This window comes from Panthera leo, chromosome A2 (assembly GCF_018350215.1).
Source record: "Panthera leo isolate Ple1 chromosome A2, P.leo_Ple1_pat1.1, whole genome shotgun sequence".
Lineage (NCBI taxonomy): Eukaryota > Metazoa > Chordata > Mammalia > Carnivora > Felidae > Panthera > Panthera leo.
This window is the reverse complement of record NC_056680.1, coordinates 129793458-129814317: the sequence shown is the minus strand read 5'-3', so window position 1 is coordinate 129814317 and position 20860 is coordinate 129793458. Positions and strand designations below refer to the sequence as shown.

Genomic DNA, 20860 nt, shown 5'->3' with positions numbered 1-20860 from the left:
ATCTCTGGATGGGGACCCTGAAACACTGTCCTAGCTGGACTGTTTCTCCTTGAGGTCCCCTACAGTCTATTTTTCAAACAGCAAAACACCAATGATCTTTCTAAAGGACAGTGATCTTTCTAAAGGACACTTCCCTGTTTGTATAAACCCTTCCATGGCTTCTTAACCACATGGAGGACAAAATTCAGAGGCCTTACCATGGCTTGTAAGATCTCCACGTTCTGCCCTGGCTTCTTCTCCATCCCTTAGGTCCCACCACTTTTTCTCTGGCTCAGTTTGCTCCAGACACATCAGTCTTTTTGCCTGAACACAGCAGGCTCACGTCTCCCCAGCTCCTGTACTTGTTGTATTCTCTGTCTGAACACTGCTCTCTCACATAACTGCAGGGTTCAGTCATTCTGGCATCTGCTTAAATGTTACCATCTCTTTTTCTGACTACTCTGTTAAAACTACACCCTTTCTCCAAGCTACTTTTTATTCCCCTATTATGTTTTTTATTTTCGTTAAAGCATTGATCACTACCTGAAATCAAGTTTGTGTTATCTATTTGTTTTCTTATTCGCTATTCGTTTTTTCCACCAGAATGCCCATGAGGACACGGACTTTGTTCACTGTTACATTTCCAGACCCAGGCATACAGTAGGTACTAGAAAGTATTTTTAAAATTAAATTATAACTGAAAAATCTAACAATTCAATGCCAATTTAGATTCTATCTCAAAAGGTTTTTGTAAGGTGATAAAATAAATTAGTTAACGTATGGGTATACCTCAGAAATATTGTAGGTTTGGTTCCAGACCATCAATATAAGGCAAGTCAAATGAACATTTGGTTTCCTAGTGCATATAAAAGTTATGTTTATATTATACTGTAGTATTTTATGTGTACAAGCATTTTATCTAAAAAAATAATGTACACACCTTACTTAAGTACTCTGAGAATTACCAAAATGTGACCCCAAGACATGAAGTGAGCAAATGCTGTTGAAAAAATGGTGCTGATAGACTTGCTCAAAACAAAGTGGCCACAAATCTTCAATCTGTAAAAAAATGCCTGTCTGCAAAGTGCAATAAAACAAAGGACGCCTGGATATAAATACATGGTACCAGGCAACAGTAAGTACTCAAGTATCTACTCAAATCTCTTTTATTTCTCACAGTTCATGGAGAAGCTCTACCCATTTAGGGCTGTGTCTGGCAAATTGAGTCATAGTTTCAGCAAAACTTTATGGAGCGTTGAGTAGAAATCATTCCTTTTGGCCCAACCATTTCTCTTTTCTATTCTTGAGTCATTCTCTTGTCTTTTCTTCTCTCTCCATCCAACTTTCCCACTATGCCATGCAAAAGCAGAGAGTACATTAAAGAGGGATGTAGGAACAATAATGGACACCTTTTCAAGCAGCTAAACTATGGTTACAGTCAAGATTGACCTGACCTGCCACAAATACAGACATCCTTGATAGATATTCCTCCTTTGGAAAAAAAAAAAAACAAAATTTACTCTCAGTTATGAATATTTTTTTCTCTAAAAAGGTATTCATTTAACCAAAAACAAAGAACTATAAGGTCCATTATGATTTAGGAAAAAAGAAAATCTATCATTCATCAACTTAATGAGAGGTTTTGAAGCTGTCATTATCTATCAGCTAAATGATGCATAAACTCAGACACGCAGAGATTTACCATAATGTCATTAGAGATATTTAATTTGGAGTCTATAATGTATTTCCCAGAGTTGTCACGAAATGTCTGAACCTCATTATGGACACCAAGAATGGCCTCAAAACCGCCAACAGGATCTTTGTTAGTTGGAATTTTTGGCGATGAATTAAATCTTTCATGGATTACTTGGTCTCTCTGGACTTGTACTTTAAGGCCATTGCTGTAAGATATTAATTCAAGGAAGGACCATCTATTACCATTTTCAGTGATATGGGCAAATGTTGTTGATCAATAAATGTTTTGGCCAAAGAGACATAAAATATCGTTCAGTATCAAACTTCCAAACTCAAAGCATTATTGTGCAATTTTCTCAGTGTTTGGTAGAACACGTAGGAATTTTTCTAGGCAATACAGCACTAACTGTTTACCATTTGAGAGGAAAATGGAACTCCGTGATCATTAGTGTAGTAGGTAACAAGTGATTTGCAGGTGACATTGGCCCAGACTTTCCTAGAATGCTCTGCCGTGTACAGTCGAATATATATAGTTTATTATGGAATAAGACCCAAAAAGAAGAAAAAAAAACAAAACAGAGCACAGAACTCCCTAATTAAGATTCTGTGCCTGCTAATGAATCATGTTAGGAAAGCAAAGAATTAAAAAAAAAACAAAGTTTGGAAGGCATGTCAGTAAAGATGTTCAGAACACCCCCTCAACCTCCTGCATCAGATGGTTTATGATCAATGAGAGGGTGGACAAGAAAAACATAAAAAAAAAAAAAATCCTCTTCACCCAGCACCCCCACTGCTCCACACACAAACTTCTATGTACTTACACAAAAACCCCATCATAAACAGAGAAAGAAGTGTCTTAAATGTTAATAATTTCAGTAGAGAGAACTATACCAAAACTATGAAAACAGGTTAAGAGCCCAATTCTGTTATAAATGGCTCTGTATATTTTAAGCATAAAAAAATAGAAATCAAAAAACGATAAAGCCACAGCAAAAACAGTTTCCTTTAGGAAAATTCAGGGCTTGAAACAGGAGTACCTTAGGAATAGGCAGCTGAAGGCTCAATGATGATGTACACAGTTCATTTCCCTCTGAGGCAGGGGAATCTGAATGTGAAACTGCCTGTGAAATTGTCCCCTTGGCCATCCCCCCTAGCCATTGAGCCCTTTTGTTTGTGAGAAAACAAAGAAAGAACACGTAAGTAGGTAATCCAGAATACGCATAGGGACTTTTTATGTATTTGCAAGTCTGTTATTATTCAAAAACTGATATGAATTATTAAACATGGAAATCATCTCACCTAAGGAAGAAAAATGTATCTGTCAATTCGCTGAGCTCAGGAGAGCCAAAACCAGCCTCTGTCCTTAGCTCTCTCACCTTTGATGACTATCAGAGGGCATCTTGCCAGGAATATCCTGGATGCTGCCAGCACTGCTGGCCTGGAGATTATGTTTGGAGAGGAGGTGAGCAACTCTGTGGGCCCATGACTCAATTACTGCATTAATGTGCTACAGGAGAGGTCCAAGCATTAACTTCATACACCCCATTCCGAGGTGCTGAAATTACGTGCTTACATGCCTGTCTCTCATACCAACCTTTAAACTCTCTGGGAGTAGGGACTTAAATTAACCACCTTGCCCATAATATTTTTCTTCCTCTTCCACCAGTTTGTACTCAAATGTTTGTAGAATGTATAAAGCCAGTTAAAGTGACTCTTACAGGGAAGAGGATGTGAGAAATGGGTATGCAGACCCTGACGACTAATAACAATAGTTCTCTTTTTGGCCCACTTTCCTCAGTCATGTAAGCCTTTTCCCTCAGAGGAATACACAGTGAATGTCTCTCAGTATTGTTTTTCCCATCTTTGAAAATAAAGCAATGTCATTATTCATTGCTTAAACTCTTAGAAGAATTCATTCTTCATATTAAATATTTTTATGAAATATTAAATATTTTCAGTAATGGGGTCTAAAAGAAAACTAAAAGCATGCTGAGAAATCTCTGGGCCTCATTTTTCTCTAACTACACATTATTAATATTGGGAACAGTTGTTTATATACTCGTTCTATTTGTTATGATGCCTTTTATTTACTACAATACTCAGGATATTATTAAGGTTGATACTTCTGGTAAGCACTTCTCTATGTTAGGACACTTCTACATCTTTAGAGACTTTATTAGCTTCTTCAGTCATTTTTTTTTTTTTAATTTTTAAAAAATTATTTATTTGCTTTTTTGAGAGAGAGAGAGAGTGTGAGTGTGGGAGGGGCAGAGAGAGAGGAAGACACAGAACCGAAGCAGGTTCCAGGCTCTGAGCTGTCAATACACAGTCTGATGCGGGGCTTGAACTCACAAATGGTGAGATCATGGCCTGAGCTGAAGTCGGATGCTTAACCTACTGAGCCACCCAGGCGTCCCTTCTTCAATCCTTTTCTGAGTTAAGTTTACATCATTCCAAAATGCTACAGCTAATCATAATATATTTTAGGTTTTGTTAAAAAAATTTTTTTTTAATGTATGTTTATTTTTGAGAGAGACAGAGAGCAAGCAGGGCAGGGGCAGAGAGAAAGGGAGACATAGAAACTGAAGCAGGCTCCAGGCTCTGAGCTGTCAGCAGAGGGCTTGAACTCACAAACCATGAGATCATGACCTGAACCCAAGTCAGAGGCTTCAGACTGAGTCACCAGGCGCCCCTAGGTTTTATTTTTTTAAATCATTCTTATTATTGTGGGCTATTTACCTCAGTGGGAAAGCATACAGGGCTAAGAAGGCTAAGGTTGTGGGTCAGAGCCCTTGAGGAGCTTGTTGAAGTCAGCTTTTCTTTGACCTTGAATCACTTTCTAGTTTGGTACAAAAGAGAACAGGCAAGAAGGTGATCATTATGAGTTCACCATCATTACTTGACCAAAAACTCAACCAACAAAGTAAGAGGTAGGTACTAGTATTATTTCAATTGTAAACATTGAGGAAAAATTATAAAATGGATATACAGAGAGGTTAAGTATTCTGTTCTAACTATGTGACCTTGGAAAAAGACCTGTGCCTAATCTCCTAATCTATAAAATGGTGATAAAGATAAAACCTGTGACATAGGGATATGGTTAAGAGTAAATGGCTTAATATAAAAACCCAAGATGGTGCCTGGCACATATCAAGTACTCAAATGTTGCTAGTTAAAAGAAAAAAATTACTGCTATTTATCACTATTTTTCTGAAGTGATTTAATTTTCATTTTATATATTATTATTATTAAAGTCTTTATATTCTCTTGAAACACTTCTCTTAGGCTATGATTCATGCCACATGACATCTGGGCAGTCAGTGGGCAGTAAAATCTAGCATGCTCATCTAGAGACAGCTGGTCCTTGTAGATAATTTCAGTTTTGACAGACACACTACTTGATGCCCAGAGAATAAAGTATCATACTTTTCTAAAAGTGCCAGCAGAATTTGAGTGAGCAGTCCTTTTGAAGTCTCCTCTAAAAGGTAAATACCTCCAGCTATATAATGTTCCGCTAGTCCCAAGGTCTTGAATATCATTTTAAAAGATCCCCGGAAGGAAGTACTGTTAAATTGCTTCCACAGCTTTCTGCAATAGGTGGTATTTCTTAGGGCTAACGCTGAGGTCTACTCCCCATTGGACTGGGCTGGCCCTGAAGCAGCGTTTGTTCTAGGAATGAATGACTGATTTCTAGAGAAGATTGAAGGACTCAGAGGGTGCCTTTGCCTTTAGCTAGTTGTAAAACATTTGTAGCAGATCATGGCAACCTCTTGGAGTCAATCTTCAAACACATGTCAAACTTGCTTCTCAAGGGGAATTTTACTTTAATGCTATAAGGTTTAGTTAGAACAGACAAAAATTCCACCCTCCAGCAGAGAGTTCCAACATATTTCAGGATATGCTTGTTTCTGCCCAACAGATAAAATGGTTGATTATAATCAGTTATGCCTTCTGTGGCTACTGAGTTTGATTCTAATTTCCTATTGCAAGGAAAAAAATAATTTCCATTTGCCTAAGAAACATGTCGGAAAGAGAACTCTCTAGCTTTCTTCTAATTCCAGCGGAGAGTTCCTTAACTCCTTTCTTTAAACGAGTGGATCCTCTCCTTTGTAATGTACAGCCCCCCCCTCCTCCCCCCCCCCCCCAAATTCAACAGACTAGGGCAGGGCGCTAGCACTCCCAGTCACTGTGTCATTCAGAATCCCCTCTCACATTTCCAAATACCCCCCCAGTGACGCGTGCTGCACCAGCTGAATATGTTCTCTTAACCAAAAAGGTCAGCAAGTGGTTTTGAGGTTTCTAAGGAAGGAAAGCTTTTAATATATTTAAAATCCTCGACATGATAACTCCATTATTACGTTCTATTAGCCAAACAAATAAAAGTCCTCTTGCCTAGTGAAATGATTTGGTTTCTCTAAAATTTCCATCAAAGATATGCTGGCCAAGGAGGATGATACTTTTTTTTCTTTATGGGGAAGGGAAGATTTTTTTAAAAGGGAAAGAGGAAAGAGTAAAAGATTGTTTTTTTTAAAGGGTTATCTAGCATAGCACACCTAGCACATCCAGCTGTCAAGAGATGTTTTTTGTAGAGAATATAGTCTCTGGACTCAAGGTAATAGATAATATCACAAATGGGAGAGAATACGTGGATATCCAAGTACCCTATATCTATTATTACTTTTTTTTGTTCAAGATCACTATGAATCCTATAGGCATGACATTTTTACTGTGTAAAATTCTGGCAAATCAAAGACAAACCAAATCAAGTTGCGATTTATAAACTAACCATTTTAAAGCTAATCACTGCTTGAAAGTGTCCCTTGATTGCATTTTGACCTTTCTACTAATTGCTTGTTTAAATATTAGACAGCCCTTGGAAAGATATTTGTTCGTGGATATGCAAATTTTAAATTATGAAGAGAAAGGCTTACCAAATAATTGATGACATAAAATCGGTCATATTCTCTGTTCTTAGGATTGATCCTCCGATGCTGTTTTTTCCTCATATGATCTTTAAGCGTATTTTTGTCCCTAAAGGTCTTCTCACAGTATAAGCACTGCAAGCTAAAAGAAATACACAAACGTTGACAGATTACACAAGTCTCTTGGATAGTTGCTGCAATAGCCCTTTATTATTAAGTCTTATGATTATTCATTTTAGGTCACAAGGAATCTTCAACTGGGATATGACATCCTTGTTGGAACCCTCTCACTTTATTCCTTTGACTTTGTGGGATGCATGCGTGGTTTATTTTGTAGTTGGCTAAGTTAGCCAACTTGGCTATGCAGTTCAAACCGTGACAAAGATAGCTAAGATCCAAAAATTATTTTAGTGTTTTCTAATCAAATGATCTCTTCTAAAAATGAAAACATAGGCATGTTCTTCAAATAATTATGCTGATTGATAACTAGCATTGGTTGCCTCCACTGAGTACAACAAATTAGCCCATGCGTAGATTTGCAAGGGTTAATTCCTAGTTCCAGTACATATTTAACTATGGGACTTGGTCAAGTTACTTGCCCTCTCTGTTGTCATTCATTTTCTACTGAAAATGAACAGATTGCTAATAAAATATCTTCCTCATCCTACATCTGACAGTTCATATGGCCTGTAACTTCTCCCTAGCAGTCTAGTTAGAGTTCTACTTGGAGTCACACAGGTTATGTCTAATCTTCCTTCCACATGAAAACTCTCAAATGACTGAAATCAGTTCAAATTTTGAATTCTTGTGTCATCACTACTAAACACCCTTTTAACCATTTCTTGTGTCACAGAAATAACTATAGTTTATGGGATAAATAAACTAATTAGGGATATTCATTATGCTAATCTTGCTAGAAAATACCTCTAGTATTATTTTATAAATGAAGGATCATTTAATATGAGTGAAAAGACTTGTTGTAGTGGAGTTCTGGTACCAGAATTTGAATTCAGAACTTTTAATAACAGATCTGTGTCAATTAATACATTTTTCTTAATGTTATTGCTTCAAATATTGTGGGCTGAGATTTTATTTGAAAACAAAACCCAAAAACCAAAAAAACCTAGGTTGTGAGAGAAAAATATTGGGCCCTGTTCTAGAAAGAAAAGTAGATAGATTTTTGAAAGCCATTTTAGTGACCCAGACAATTTCTTCCTTACTTTAACAAGCTAAGCTCTAGATACCCATGGTCACCAGAATATGACCTTAGGAAAAGTGGAGTGTTATGATATATAAATGTGAATAAATACTAAAAGGTAAAAGAATGGATATAGTATGTTATGTCTGATATAAAGCTGAATAACATACAATTTGACAATATATTTACTAAATATGTGAAAACTTATACTGTAAAGCAAAAGAATTACGAATACAAAATTAAAAAATGGGGAGATACTAATGAGGAGATACATATAAAGATTCAAGGAAATTTATAATGTTTTATTTCTTTGGTTGGACGGAGAGAATACTCTTCTACCCTATATACTTTTTTATGGTATGTACATTGTTTGGTATATATGATACTTTTATTTAAAAAATGGTAAAAGGCAATATGATCTAGACAAAATGAACAGCACTGTGATGCAAAACGTGAACTTTTCCAACATGAGAAATGAGAAAATTCCATTTTGTTAATTACTTCTTTTAGATTAATTTTTAAAAATTCCCAACAGACATTTAAAAAAATTCCCAACAGAATTGAAAATTAAAATAACTGCAGGATATGTTTCGTGAAAAAAAAAATACTTACTTGTCGAGCTTTTTCTGTAATGTGCACAGAAATTCGTTGCAGTTTACAATGTTGTCTGGCAAGCCAATGTTGAAAGCATGTTCTCTGGCCATGTGGTTCAAAAGAACAGATCTAGGAAGAAATATGAGCAATTTATACTATTTATAAATCATCTAGTAAAAAATCAGATCAGGAATAGCATTTTCAAAATGATAACACTAATCAGAAGTACATGCAAAGGTTAAACACTACAACACACTTTTGGGCTATGAAAGAGTGATATGTTATAAAGTATTTAAGTACACATAAAATCACATGAATTCTTTGTAAAGTGAGTCCAAATTTGTTCCATTATTTGCCAGTGGACAGGAATATACTCTATGTATGAATTAGTTTTCTCTCCTGTAAGTGAAAAAAACATGCTTTGCTGACTTTTCCAACTTATCATGGGAGGAGGAAGAGACAACTGCCAAAGGGAAATATGTCCTGCTATGCATGTCCTGGAATCAGAGACATTTAACTCACTATTGGACAGAGATCTGGAACCCACCATTCACACATCAATTATATGCAAGGGTTTTGACATACTGAATACACAGTCACCAGGCTGTTGAATAGTTTATGTGGAAAAGGAAAATTTTATGTAAATTTATCTAAGTTTTAGATAGCAAAAATGCTTATGTGTAAAAATATGTTATTCTTTTGGGCCATTATCACAACTTTATTTTTATGTATGTTTGTATGTGATCCCTCATCCAACATGGGGCTTGAACTCACGACACTGAGATCAAGAGTCACATGCTCTTCCAACTGAGCCAGCCAAGCACTCCCTTTATCACAACTTTAGTTCATAAAATAAAGGTGACAGTTTTGGGGAACTCATTAATACACAAACCATTGATAGACTATGTATACTGATACATTATACAGTTTATTTTATCTACTTTGACACTTAGCTGACCCAAAATAATTGTTTCTAGGATTATTATTTTTTTTCCTTTAGAAAATGAAATAAAGCATCCATCCCTATGAAAATGTTGTTTTTTTTTTTTTAACTATGTAGGGTCACACTTATTAATCTCATTGTTAATATGCTCTGTTTGTCTAAATGCTTAACTATTGACAACTTTGAATAAAACCAGTATTTTGTGGAGTATTTCACAGTACCTTTTGGCACATATTTTTCTCTATGCCAACTCACCTATATAAGAATCAAATCTTCATTAGTGGTGTTCTAACATCAGTGTTTCAATCAAAACATTTTCTGAATTCTAGCAAGTACTTTATCTGTAGCTATCCTCTCCTTTTCAGTGTTTTCCAGACAATAATGCTCAATAGAATAACATATTTTTACACATAAGCATTTTTGCTATGTAAAACTTAGATAAATTTACATAAAATTTTCCTTTCCACATAACTTTGTGAGTTCGAGCCCCACATCGGGCTCTGTGTTGACAGCTCAGTGCCTGGAGCCTGCTTGGGATTCTGTGTCTCCCTTTTTCTGCTCTTTCCTGTTCACACACAACATTCTCTCTCTCTCAAAAATAAACATAAAATAAATTTTTTTTTAATGTTAAAAAAAATCATGTACATTTGTAGGGGCACCCGGGTGGCTCAGTCATTTGAGTGATGGACTCGTGATTTCAGCTGAGGTCATGATCTCACGTTTTCATGAGTTCAAGCCTGCAGAGCCCACGTCAAGCCCGTGTTGTGCTCTGGCACCAGCAGCACAGAGTGTGCTTGGGACTCTCTCTCTTTCCCTCTCAAAATAAATATTTAAACATTAAAAAAGTTTAGAAAATGATGTACTTCTGTAAATATTAACTGTTGTATAATGAGAAATCTGTCTGGCCTTTGTCCTTGATTCCTGGCATAGAGCTTCTAAAACCCCAGGAACTTACTATTATCTTTGTTATGCTAAGGAGGCAACTCACCATAGGCCCCTAGCTAGCTTCAGAATGGGGGCTGGTCAACAGAAAGACTAACAATGTGATTAAAAGATTGAGATTCTGAGCCAGTCAGACCTCTAGAGACGGAAGGGGTCTGGAGACTGGAGATGGGAGCAGTGTAGAGATTAAATTCAATGACTGAATCAATCAAGCTTATAAAATGAAGCCTCATTAAAAACTCTGGGCACCAAAGCTCAGTGAAGATTCCTGGTTGGTGAATACCTTGATGAGCTGGGTAGGTGATGTGTCTTGATTCCTTGAGGAAAGGGCATAGAAATTCTGAGTTCAGGACCCTACCAGATTTTGCCCTATACATTTCTTCATTTGGCTGTTCCTGATCTCTTCACTTGGCTGTTCCTTTATAACAAAACTGCAATCCTAAGTATACCACTTTCTGAGGTTTGTGAGTCATTCTGGTAAATTACTGAACTATGCAAATTACTGGCAAGAATCTGAATTTTTAGCCAGTTGGTCAACTGAACTTGTGGCTGGTGTCTAAAGTAGAGGCAGTCTTGCTGGGAATGATGGATGCCCTTAAACCTGCAGAGTCTGATCCTAACTCTGGGCAGTTAATGTTAGAAATGAATTATAGAATGCCAGTTTGTGCTAAGGAATTACCAATACCCCAGTTTTTGTTTTTGGGTGTTTTTTTTTTTTTTTTTAGATCTTTATCATTAAAAAGTTGTTTTTTTTTTTTTAAGTTTATTTGTTTTGAGAGAGGACAGAGTGAGCATGAGCAGGGAAGGGCAGAGAGAGAGAGGGAGAGAGAGAATCCTAAGCAGCCTCTTTGCCGTCAGCACAGAGCTCGATGAGGGCTGCATCTCACAAACCATGGGACCATGACCTGAGCTGAAACCAAAAGTCAGATGCTTAACTGAGTGAGCCATCCAGGTGCCCCTAGATTTTTATCATTTTTAATATTCAAAAGTCAAAACATCAAAAACTGCTAAAGGTTTAGGGTTAACAATATAGAAGGGTGTGTCTGTAGTAGTTCATTGTACATGGTCTTGCCTGTCAGCCAATTTAAAAAGTCCTACAACATTAAACACAAATTTATTTCTGGCATTAAAAAAAAAAAAAAGAGAGGCAAATCAAGAAATAGACTCTTAACTGTAGAGAACACACTGATGGTTACTGGAGGGGAGATGGGCAGTGGGTAGGTTAAATGAATAATGGGTATTAAGGAGGGCACTTGTGATGAGCACTGGGTGTTGTATATGGGTGATGAATTACTATATTCTACACCTAAAACAAATATTTCACTGTACTGGAGACTAAAAAGTTGGAAGAAAGTAAAAGAAAAAAAAATTTTAAAGTTACTCCTCTTTTCTGCTTAGAGCCACTATAGTCCATGGTTGATATTAGGCATATTAGAAAAAAATTACTGGTAATATAGCAAAGGGTCCTGAGCCAACCGACAGAACTTAAATTACATAAGCATTATGGGTGTTTTGATGAGTTTTCAGATGAAAAACAATAATATTTAAAGACATGCACAAAGGCAAACCTGTTCCCGAAAAATTCCTCATTGCAAAACATACAAATACCATGAAAATTGTTATCATTTCTTTCTTGCTGCTGTTGTTCCAGAATTTCTTTCTGTAAAACAGAAACAGATATTTGATATTATCTTTAATAAATGCAGTTAGTTAATGAAAAATGTTTTAGTCTAGATGGGAGGAATCTGCAGTAGAAGCACAAAGGGAGTATATGAATTCTGATAATATTTCACATTTCTACATTTCTGTCCTTGTATCAAAACTCCAAGTCTATACTGTTAAATGCTAACAGAACACTCCATTTGGATAGCTATGCAGGAATCTCAAGGTCAACTGGGTCTCATTATCCTTCCCTACCCTGGCTTTCTTCCTGTTTTTATTAGTCAACTCCTGTCCTCGCCCTCTTTCCCCCAACTGCCGCCCCCCCTGCCCCCCACCTCCCGAACAAAAATGTGGTAGCATTTTTGACTTGCTCCTTTTTGTACTTCTCAGTTTAGTCTGTAATCAAGTTCTGATCCATTTTTCACTTGAACTATCTTTGTGTTACTTCTCTCCACCATTCACAATATGATTACCCAGAGTCTAGTTTTTAATCAGTCATTATGGGATTACTATAAATAAGTCTCCTAGAGGTCTCCCTGATCTCAATCCTTTTTTTCATCATATCCAGCCTTTTTTGCTGCCAGAAAAACTTTCTTAAACAATGTTTTCATACACAATTATCTTGTTCTTCAACTCAAATATGTTTTGGTAGCATCTGTTCCAATCAGGGTGGTTCCACACACCATTTTTCCTTGAGGTCATTTTATTTCTCTTTGCTTTTTGCCTCTTACAAAATCTTACCTGTAATTAGGATTCCCATTTCTATCATGCAGCCATTTCTACTACTGTAGAGTTAAAAGCTCAGACTCTGAAAAACTGAGCAGACCTGGACTTGAACTCTGGCTCTCACTGGTACTCAATATTTTATTTAACTTCTTTAATCATCAATTTTCTCATTTTTTAAAAATTTTTTTTTAACGTTTATTTATTTTTGAGACAGAGAGAGACAGAGCATGAACGGGGGAGGGTCAGAGACAGGGAGACACAGAATCTGAAACAGGCTCCAGACTCTGAGCTGTCAGCACAGAGCCCGACGCGGGGCTCAAACTCACGGACCGTGAGATCATGACCTGAGCCGAAGTCGGCCGCTTAACCGACTGAGCCACCCAGGCGCCCCAATTTTCTCATTTTTGAGATAAAAAGAAATACCACATGACAAAATTGTTTATATGATTAAATCATATAATTTATGTAAAGAGCTCAAATTGTTCATGGGTCATTAAATGCTGGATATGATTGTTATCCAGCCAACTTCAATTTCCACTGTTTGTTACCCATCATCTTTGTCAACTGTTTGCCTGCTTTGCCTTTTGAAGGGTTATGAAAACTTCTTGAAGTTAAAAGAAAGTCTTTATGCTGTTCTTATAAGTGGCATACTACTCCCAGCTTCTCTAATATCATGGAGCTCAAAATAGTAAAGTTTATAAAGTTTATTGTTGAATCTATGAATATTTACAGAATAGCATCAAAATGAGCTCATATCTAGAAGCTTAATAGATTCCATGTGGCATTTCTGGAAATGTATCACCAAACATCTAGAACTACTAATTCACTTGAAGAAAAAAAATTAAGAAATTACCATGATAAAAATCAACTCAATGAACTGGTTTCAGCCATGATGGAATCATGTATATCCCACCTACCCTCCGCCTATAAAATAAGTGGCTTCATATATTTTATGTTTTCAGACATTGGATAATAGACAGTACAGGGTTGTGATCTGTAAGAGAAAAAAATAATACACTGCCAGTTTTATGCTGGGTGGTATTTTCCAAATTGCAACATAGGGAAGTTAAACCCAAATAAGATGCAGAGCTATCTCACTGGATGAAGGTAAAAAAAAACAAAAAACAAAAAACAAAAAACAAAACAAAAAAAACCCGGAGTCAGGATACTAAAAAGCGAGTGTACCTTGTGGGACAAGGTACTAGAGAGGAGAGCTGAAGAGGAGCTGAGGAAACCTGAACTACTCTACTGGGATTCTTTGCATCTCTGTCCAAATACTGAGCTGTACATGTACCAAAGGACTCTATGAGTCCTGACGAAGTACTTTCCAGGGACTGGGAGGCTTACTGGAGATTCCGGAGGTTACAGCACTGGACTCTGCTGGAGTTCTGACATACGGAATGAAAAGATCTTGCTCAACACTTCAGGCATATACAGCAAATACAAAACAAACTTTTTAATTTTTTTCCCCCTAAAGTTTATTTTATTTTGAGAGAGCATGTGTGTGTGCATGAATGGGGGAGGGGCAGAAATCCAAGATCGAATCCCACAGGGCTCGAACTCCTGAGCCATGAGATCATGACGTGAGCTGAAATCAAGAGTCGCTTAACTGATGCTTAACCAACTAAGCCACCCAGGTGCCCCAAAACTTTTTAAGGTTATGAAGGTCACAGTTTTATGGTGGTAGCAAGTAGACAGATAAAAGCAAGAGAAATAAAAGGGCGAAGGCTGATGTATCAGAACATTTTAATTATTGCTTTTTGAATTTAAGTGAACCTTACATCAAAAATGAAATGGACAGTACAAGTCAAATAAAAGAGGTATCGGAAAAGGAAACTGAACTTTTACAAACATGCATTGTTTAACTGAATACAAAACAAAAAACACATTTTATAACCCTATGTCAACAACACTGTTAGCAGCAAAAACAAAAACCCAGCAAATAAAGCTCTTGATAAAGATCCCTATCACTACTGGTGCATTAAGGCCAATCATGGACCTTCTCTGCCTGTTCCTGTTTTCAGTGCACAAGACCCATTAGTACTCATTAAAAGTCACCATTCTGGCTCGTATTTCTCAAGCTTGTGATGATATAACCCAAATTTGGCTAAAGAAAAATCTTACTCAACTTAATATCTCCTTGGTTTGGCTCAGCACAAGTACAAAAGACTTGTGAGTCTAAACCACAGTGATGCTAAGCTATCTAACATTTACTTTGGCCAAATTTCAGTTTTATCAACTGACCGTGAATGGCAAAACCTTAGTATAAACACTAGAAGTGATAAAAATTGATTCTTCTTAGGAGAGTCTAATTTACTCTTTGGTATGTTCGAGCCAGCACGGGATAGTCAGGACAGTAAGAAAAATCACTTTAAGGGCAAGTAACTAAACCCAGGCTGTTTTGTTCTGGAGCCCCTCCCTTAGCGTGAGGGCATGGGACTAGTATATCCATACAGTCTACAAGCACAATGAGAGAGACAAAGACTCTAGAGTATCCTCGGTATCCCTGGTCTTGCAGGCCCCATACAACTCCTTTAATTTTTCCCCAGGTTCATTTCTTTAAGAGCTGCCTTTTGTGCACAGAACAAACTCTTTTTAAAACTCCTTTCCAGACATTCCTCCAGAGGCAGCTACTTAAACCATTTGTTGCCCCACCTCTGCTTTTTGTTGATTTCATGTGCATAAGACTTTTCTCATTTTAAAATGATCAAGTCTAGGAAGAGGAGAGAATCCAAAAGAAAAAGAATGAGTCCTCCTGTCCATTTTTCCAGTTTATGAAGCTCGTCTAGATTTGATAATATTAAAATGAGAAAAATCTCATGCACATGAAATCAACAGAAAGCAGAGGTCCATAAAGAAAAATAGTTTTTCTTCTTTCTTCCTTCTTCCTTTGTAAAGCTTGGTATCTGATTAGTTGTAGCATATATTTTAACTCACTTTTGGACAAAAAAATATAATATTAAGAGACAATCCATACAAAGCTTCACAAAGATGTGTAAATCAAAGCCTACCTGCTTTGTGGTTTTATTTTTCTAAAAAAAAATCTCATGCTGGGTAGATATTTATTCAGATTTTATTCATGGATTTATAGAATAAAGGGATGAAGAGAATGTAACAGATGTTATGTGTTTGAACTTCTCAAACTTATCTGATGAAATCAGATGAAATTTTCATTACAAAATAGGCTTGGATAAAAACCATAGTTGTAAGAATACAAGATCAGCTTATCTATTAGGCAAAGAGTTATAATAACAAGCTGTATTTTTGTCTAATTGGTTTAAAATGTCAAGAATGGTAGCGAAGAGGTCAGGGCAGAGTGTTTCATCTTTATTCATAAGCTAAAGACAGGAAACATTAATGAAACAACAGATATAGCAGATGGCATTCAATAGTCATGGGACTAACATACATACATAGGTAGAAAATGAAAATGTGAGTAAGGCTGAAAGTTATAAAAGTCAGCAATTCAGGAAAAAGCAATTTAGAAAATCTCAATTTAGTTAAGTATTTGTGTACAGGAAAGCAGAAACTAATGCATAGAATAACAAATCCAATGGAAATAGCATGCATTACCATAAGGAAGTAAAACTAAGGCTAATGTTATTAATTATAGATAATCAAAAACATTCTATAGATACTGATACACTGGATTGACACAGAGTTTCCCATCTGCACAACTGCATGAGTGGCTGTGAGAGAAAACAGCACACTCCAAAGGATCCTCTCCAAGTTAGTCCACAGGCAGAAGCACGGTGGAACCTGTTAGGCATTCTCAGTTGGGGAGATCAGCCGAGCTCTTCCAAAAGAGGACACAAAAAACATCCCTACTAAAGTTAGAGTGGTGGCCCAAAGCCTCCAAAGAAAGGCAGCAGTATCTTCTAGTCCTACTGCTTTCTATTTCCAGAACCATGGATTATCTCTGAGGTCTTGGGGATTATTTCATTCACACCTCCACCTTGGTCCAGTAAGTATTTCAGGCTGCTATGAAACAATGGAGCATAAAAATGAGAGTAAAATAAGGATAAAATAGGGTAGGGTGGGCATGTAAATTGAAGATTAAAAAATAAAAAGAAGAAATATGTATGTACAAATATGCACATACACAAACTAATTCAAACCTAAAGGTAGATCCCAAATTTGGCTATCAGCTTTAGTAGAAAGGGTAAACAGATCAGAAGGTGGGGGCGGGGGGGGGGGGGGGGGAGTTGTGCAACAGAGTTTGACTGGCTTTGTCCCCTATTCTTGGGAGGTAATGTCTAATCCCCTGGCATTTCTTGAGTGATTCATGTCCTTGTTATTCGGGGTGAGCCTTTAACAGCACCTGATACTTAATGCTAATGAGATAACTCAGGATGGAGGCTGTCATGCCAAAAAGTCCAACCACCTAGTGGGTTAGGGCTTTGAGCCACATGATCTCAGCCTCACCTCAGAAAGAGGGGGAGAACTGGAGGTTGAGTTCAGCTATGTGGTCAACCATTCAGTCAGTCATGCTTAATGAAGTTTCATATGCTAAGTGAAGTTGGTCAGTCAGAGAAAGACAAAAATCATATGACTTCACTCATATGAGGACTTTAAGAGACAAAACAGATGAACATAAGGGAAGGGAAACAAGAATAGTGTGAAAACAGGGAGGGGGACAAAGCAGGAGAGACTCATAAATGTGGAGAGCAAACTGAAGGTTGCTGGGGGGGGGGTAGTGGGAGGGGGGATGGGCTGAATGGGTGGGGGGGCATTGAGGAATCTACTCCTAAAGTCATTGCTTCACTGAGTGCTAACTAATTTGGATGTAAATTTTAAAAAATAGAAAATAAAGCTACAACAAACAAAAACCTTTGGACACCAAAGTTTGGTTAAGCTTTCCTAATTAGCAATACTCTGTGTATTGTCGCACACTGATGTGCTAGGAAGGCAAAAGGTCCCTGGAGACGAAAGCAACCTTGTGTTTAGGACTTTCCCAGATCTCTTCCTATGTATTTTTCTGTCTGGCTCTGGTTTGTATCTATTTTTATAACAAAATTGTAATCATATGTATAGTGGTTTCCAGAGTTCTGGAAGTTGTGGGGTAGGGGAACCCCTGAATTTGTAAGCAGCTGGACAGGAGTAAAGGTGGCCAGGAGATCCCCCAACTTGCGGCTGCTGTTAAAATAAGGATAGTCTTGGGGTGGGGGGTGTCTGTGCTTTGTGAAGTTTGGCTTAACTCTGGGGAGCTAGAAGTCACTGACAATAAGTATACAATGTGATCTAATGGACAATATACTTAGAATAAATAGGCCAGACAACATGGACTATTTCTCATAATGATCCTCAAAACAAGCTCACTCCAAAGCACATTCCAAACTCAGTGAAGTGCAGAGGGACTGGGGGAGAGTTGTGATGCAATATAGATACCTGCTTCCTCCTGATTGGAGGTTGAAAGTTTAAGTCTATTTAGAAAACTATTGAACTCAAACAATTTCCCCTGAATGTGGTTTTTATAAATATTGGCTGGTAATAATCTTGACTTTGTCTTTCCAGTAAAGCACCTGGAATGTTAACTTTCCTCAACTCTTGCTTGGATGCAGAGCCACAGACCTTAGAAGGTAATCAGGAGATATTTCAGTTGATACCCTCGTAGAAACTGCAGAGTCCTAAACATGGATTGGAGCTTGCATGACAAGTCATTTAATTCTTTGTCGAAATGACTCGAGAACAGCCACACACTAGGTAAAAATTTCTCTAAAACAATCATTTTTAATCCCCACTCCCACCATCCCAACACTAGCTACTGGCCTCTAAAGTTGTATTCTGTTTATCATGGTCACAGAATTTTTAGCATGGATGAAATTTTAAATAAGGTGTTACCAGTTGCCTTGTCCCGAATGGGTGGGTGGGTGGAGGGTTGTCAGAAAATTACCCAAATAACACCTGGAAATGAGTGACGTAATTTGCTAGCATATCCTCCAAAGACAAACTTCTGGCAAAATGTATACCAAGATAACTAAATACAGGAATTTATTGATGTGCTTATCACTAATAACTTGGTTAAAAGATCAAGATTGGGCACCAAACAAGAATAGATTTTAGAATTTATTTATGACAACTAGTTAGTTGGGTCAGTTGTCTCTTCAAGCTATACCTCATTCAGTAAACAAATACATGCGTGTGTCTCTTTGAACTCTGTGAAAGAAAAGCATCTACTTTAACTAAAAGTGCCACTTAATCACTAAGACATTAATTAAAATAAAGCAGATGGAAAAGGAGGAGTTCTCCTCTGCTATTGTGCTTAATATTAAGAAAGCCACAATGAGAAAATGCTGGAAAATCAAAAAAAGAAAAGAAAAAGAAATCATTCCTCACTTAGAATCCAAAACTTTATATACTTGCACCTGGAATTGTACACTTTATATATATTTTTAAGTTGATTTGTTTATTTTGATAGAAAAGAGAGCATGCACATGAGGGGTAAGGGCAAAGAGAGAGGGAGACAGAAAGAATCCGAAGCAGGCTCTGCACTGTCAGTGTGGGTCTCGAACTCACAAACTGTGAGATTATGACCTGAGCTGAAATCAAGAGTCAGACACTTAACCAACTGGGCCACCCAGGCGCCCTAGAATTGTATACTTTAGAAGAGTGAATTGTATTTATGTGAATTATATCTCAATAAAGCTGTTATTTTTTTTTTAAAGGAAAAGAAAAAAACCCTGAAGTCACAAGGCAACCAGACAAACTGAATTCCAAAAGGTGATAAACCTGTCTGAGGAGAGGCAGGGGCACACATTATTTCCCCTTTAGCAGAACACAGGAGGAAAAGACAAGTAGAAGAAAACAGCTGAAATTTTATAGAATTTTTAAAGGCTAAGTCCCTGGGAACCCTAGACATAAAAGGGTCCAGCTCTTTTCCACGGGTTTCCTCCAAGTTCTCAGGAGAAAGACTGGGAGAAGGGGGGAAGAAATATGAACAACAGCCCATCGGTGGAGAGCAGGCACAAAACCCCACTTGCTTCCTGGGGACATTCTTTAGCATTCAAAGCAAAAGCCAGAAGCTGCCAGGGGAAGGACCCAAAGCCTGCATTGCTCCAGAGCAGAGGCTTGCCACTACCATGGGAGAGGGCAGGAATGCTGAGAAATAAAATCTTGTATCTGAGTTCTTTCTGAGTGTGCAATAGTGCTTTGTGGTATATGAGCTGGATATGAAAACAGGACCAGGAGATCCTACCTGGCAGTGTGTCAAGCAAGTACGACAAAGCATTTTTCTTAGAAAATTCAAGAAAGTTATAAGCATGTGTTAAAAGATTTAAATATTAAAAAAATAAATATTTAAGATATTTGAAATTTATGGAGATGAAGCTTATCTTCCTAAAAGATGGCGTACATCCAGCTGCAGCCCGATGGGATGATAGGGAAAGAAGGCTGACAAGGAGACCTGCAGCACTGCCCCTTAGGGTCATTCTGTTCCCTAAGATGCCTGGGGACCAGCAAAGGTCCAGAGTGCATTTATTTTTTTTACTCATATGACGAGATTACAAAAGATCATACAGTCAAGGAAAGAGATGATAACATGAGAATTTAGAGATCTTAGAGGAGTTAAAACCCCGAAAATAATCAATCCTGGAACAGTTTAGAATTTAGATTTTCTTAAGTTTCAGCCATCAGTACAAGTTCAGGGCAAAAAATGAAACAGTAGACAGTCAACAAAATGGGGGTTTAAAGAAAAGCATTAAATATTAAAAACTGCATCAGTCAGATGCAGAAAAAGGTCTGTACTGTTGATATAAATGAGTCACAAAGTACTTGCTTTCTTTTGAAGTGACTTGGTTACAATACCAGAACCCAGACTGCACACCAAATGGCAAAACCCCTAATACATATGGAACAATGATGAGCCTTTTCTTTTTAAGAGTGTGAACATTTGCAGCTTCTAAGTACAGCACTGGAGATTCTGGGCTGGCATTCCTTTGAGAAACTGACATCAAGACCTGGAGAATGGCACCTCAGCTATCTTTGGTGATTAAAAAAAAAAAAAAAAAGAAAGAAGGAAAGAAAGAAAGAGACCACGGAAGTTTGTGTTATCTACTTCCTGTTCTCCAATGCCTTCTACCACCAAGAAGTAAATGAACTGAAATTAACATATAGAAGGTTGGTTGGTTATTTATTTATTTATTTATTTATTTATTTATTTATTTATTTATTTATTTATTTTTGGTGAAAACAGGTGACTTG

General features: G+C 37.2%; 1 protein-coding gene across 2 annotated transcripts in view; it reads right to left on the bottom strand.

Moving 5' to 3' along the window:
• ZNF277 (zinc finger protein 277) overlaps window positions 1–20860 on the bottom strand; it is a 112725-nt gene that overhangs the window by 7488 nt on the left and 84377 nt on the right. For both annotated transcript variants that reach the window (XM_042922437.1, XM_042922443.1), the window contains exons 5-7: window positions 11842–11933; window positions 8407–8517; window positions 6606–6738 (exon numbers count right to left, since the gene is read on the bottom strand). In XM_042922437.1, the coding sequence (XP_042778371.1) occupies window positions 6606–6738; window positions 8407–8517; window positions 11842–11933 (336 nt within the window). The remainder of the gene's footprint in view (window positions 1–6605; window positions 6739–8406; window positions 8518–11841; window positions 11934–20860) is intronic.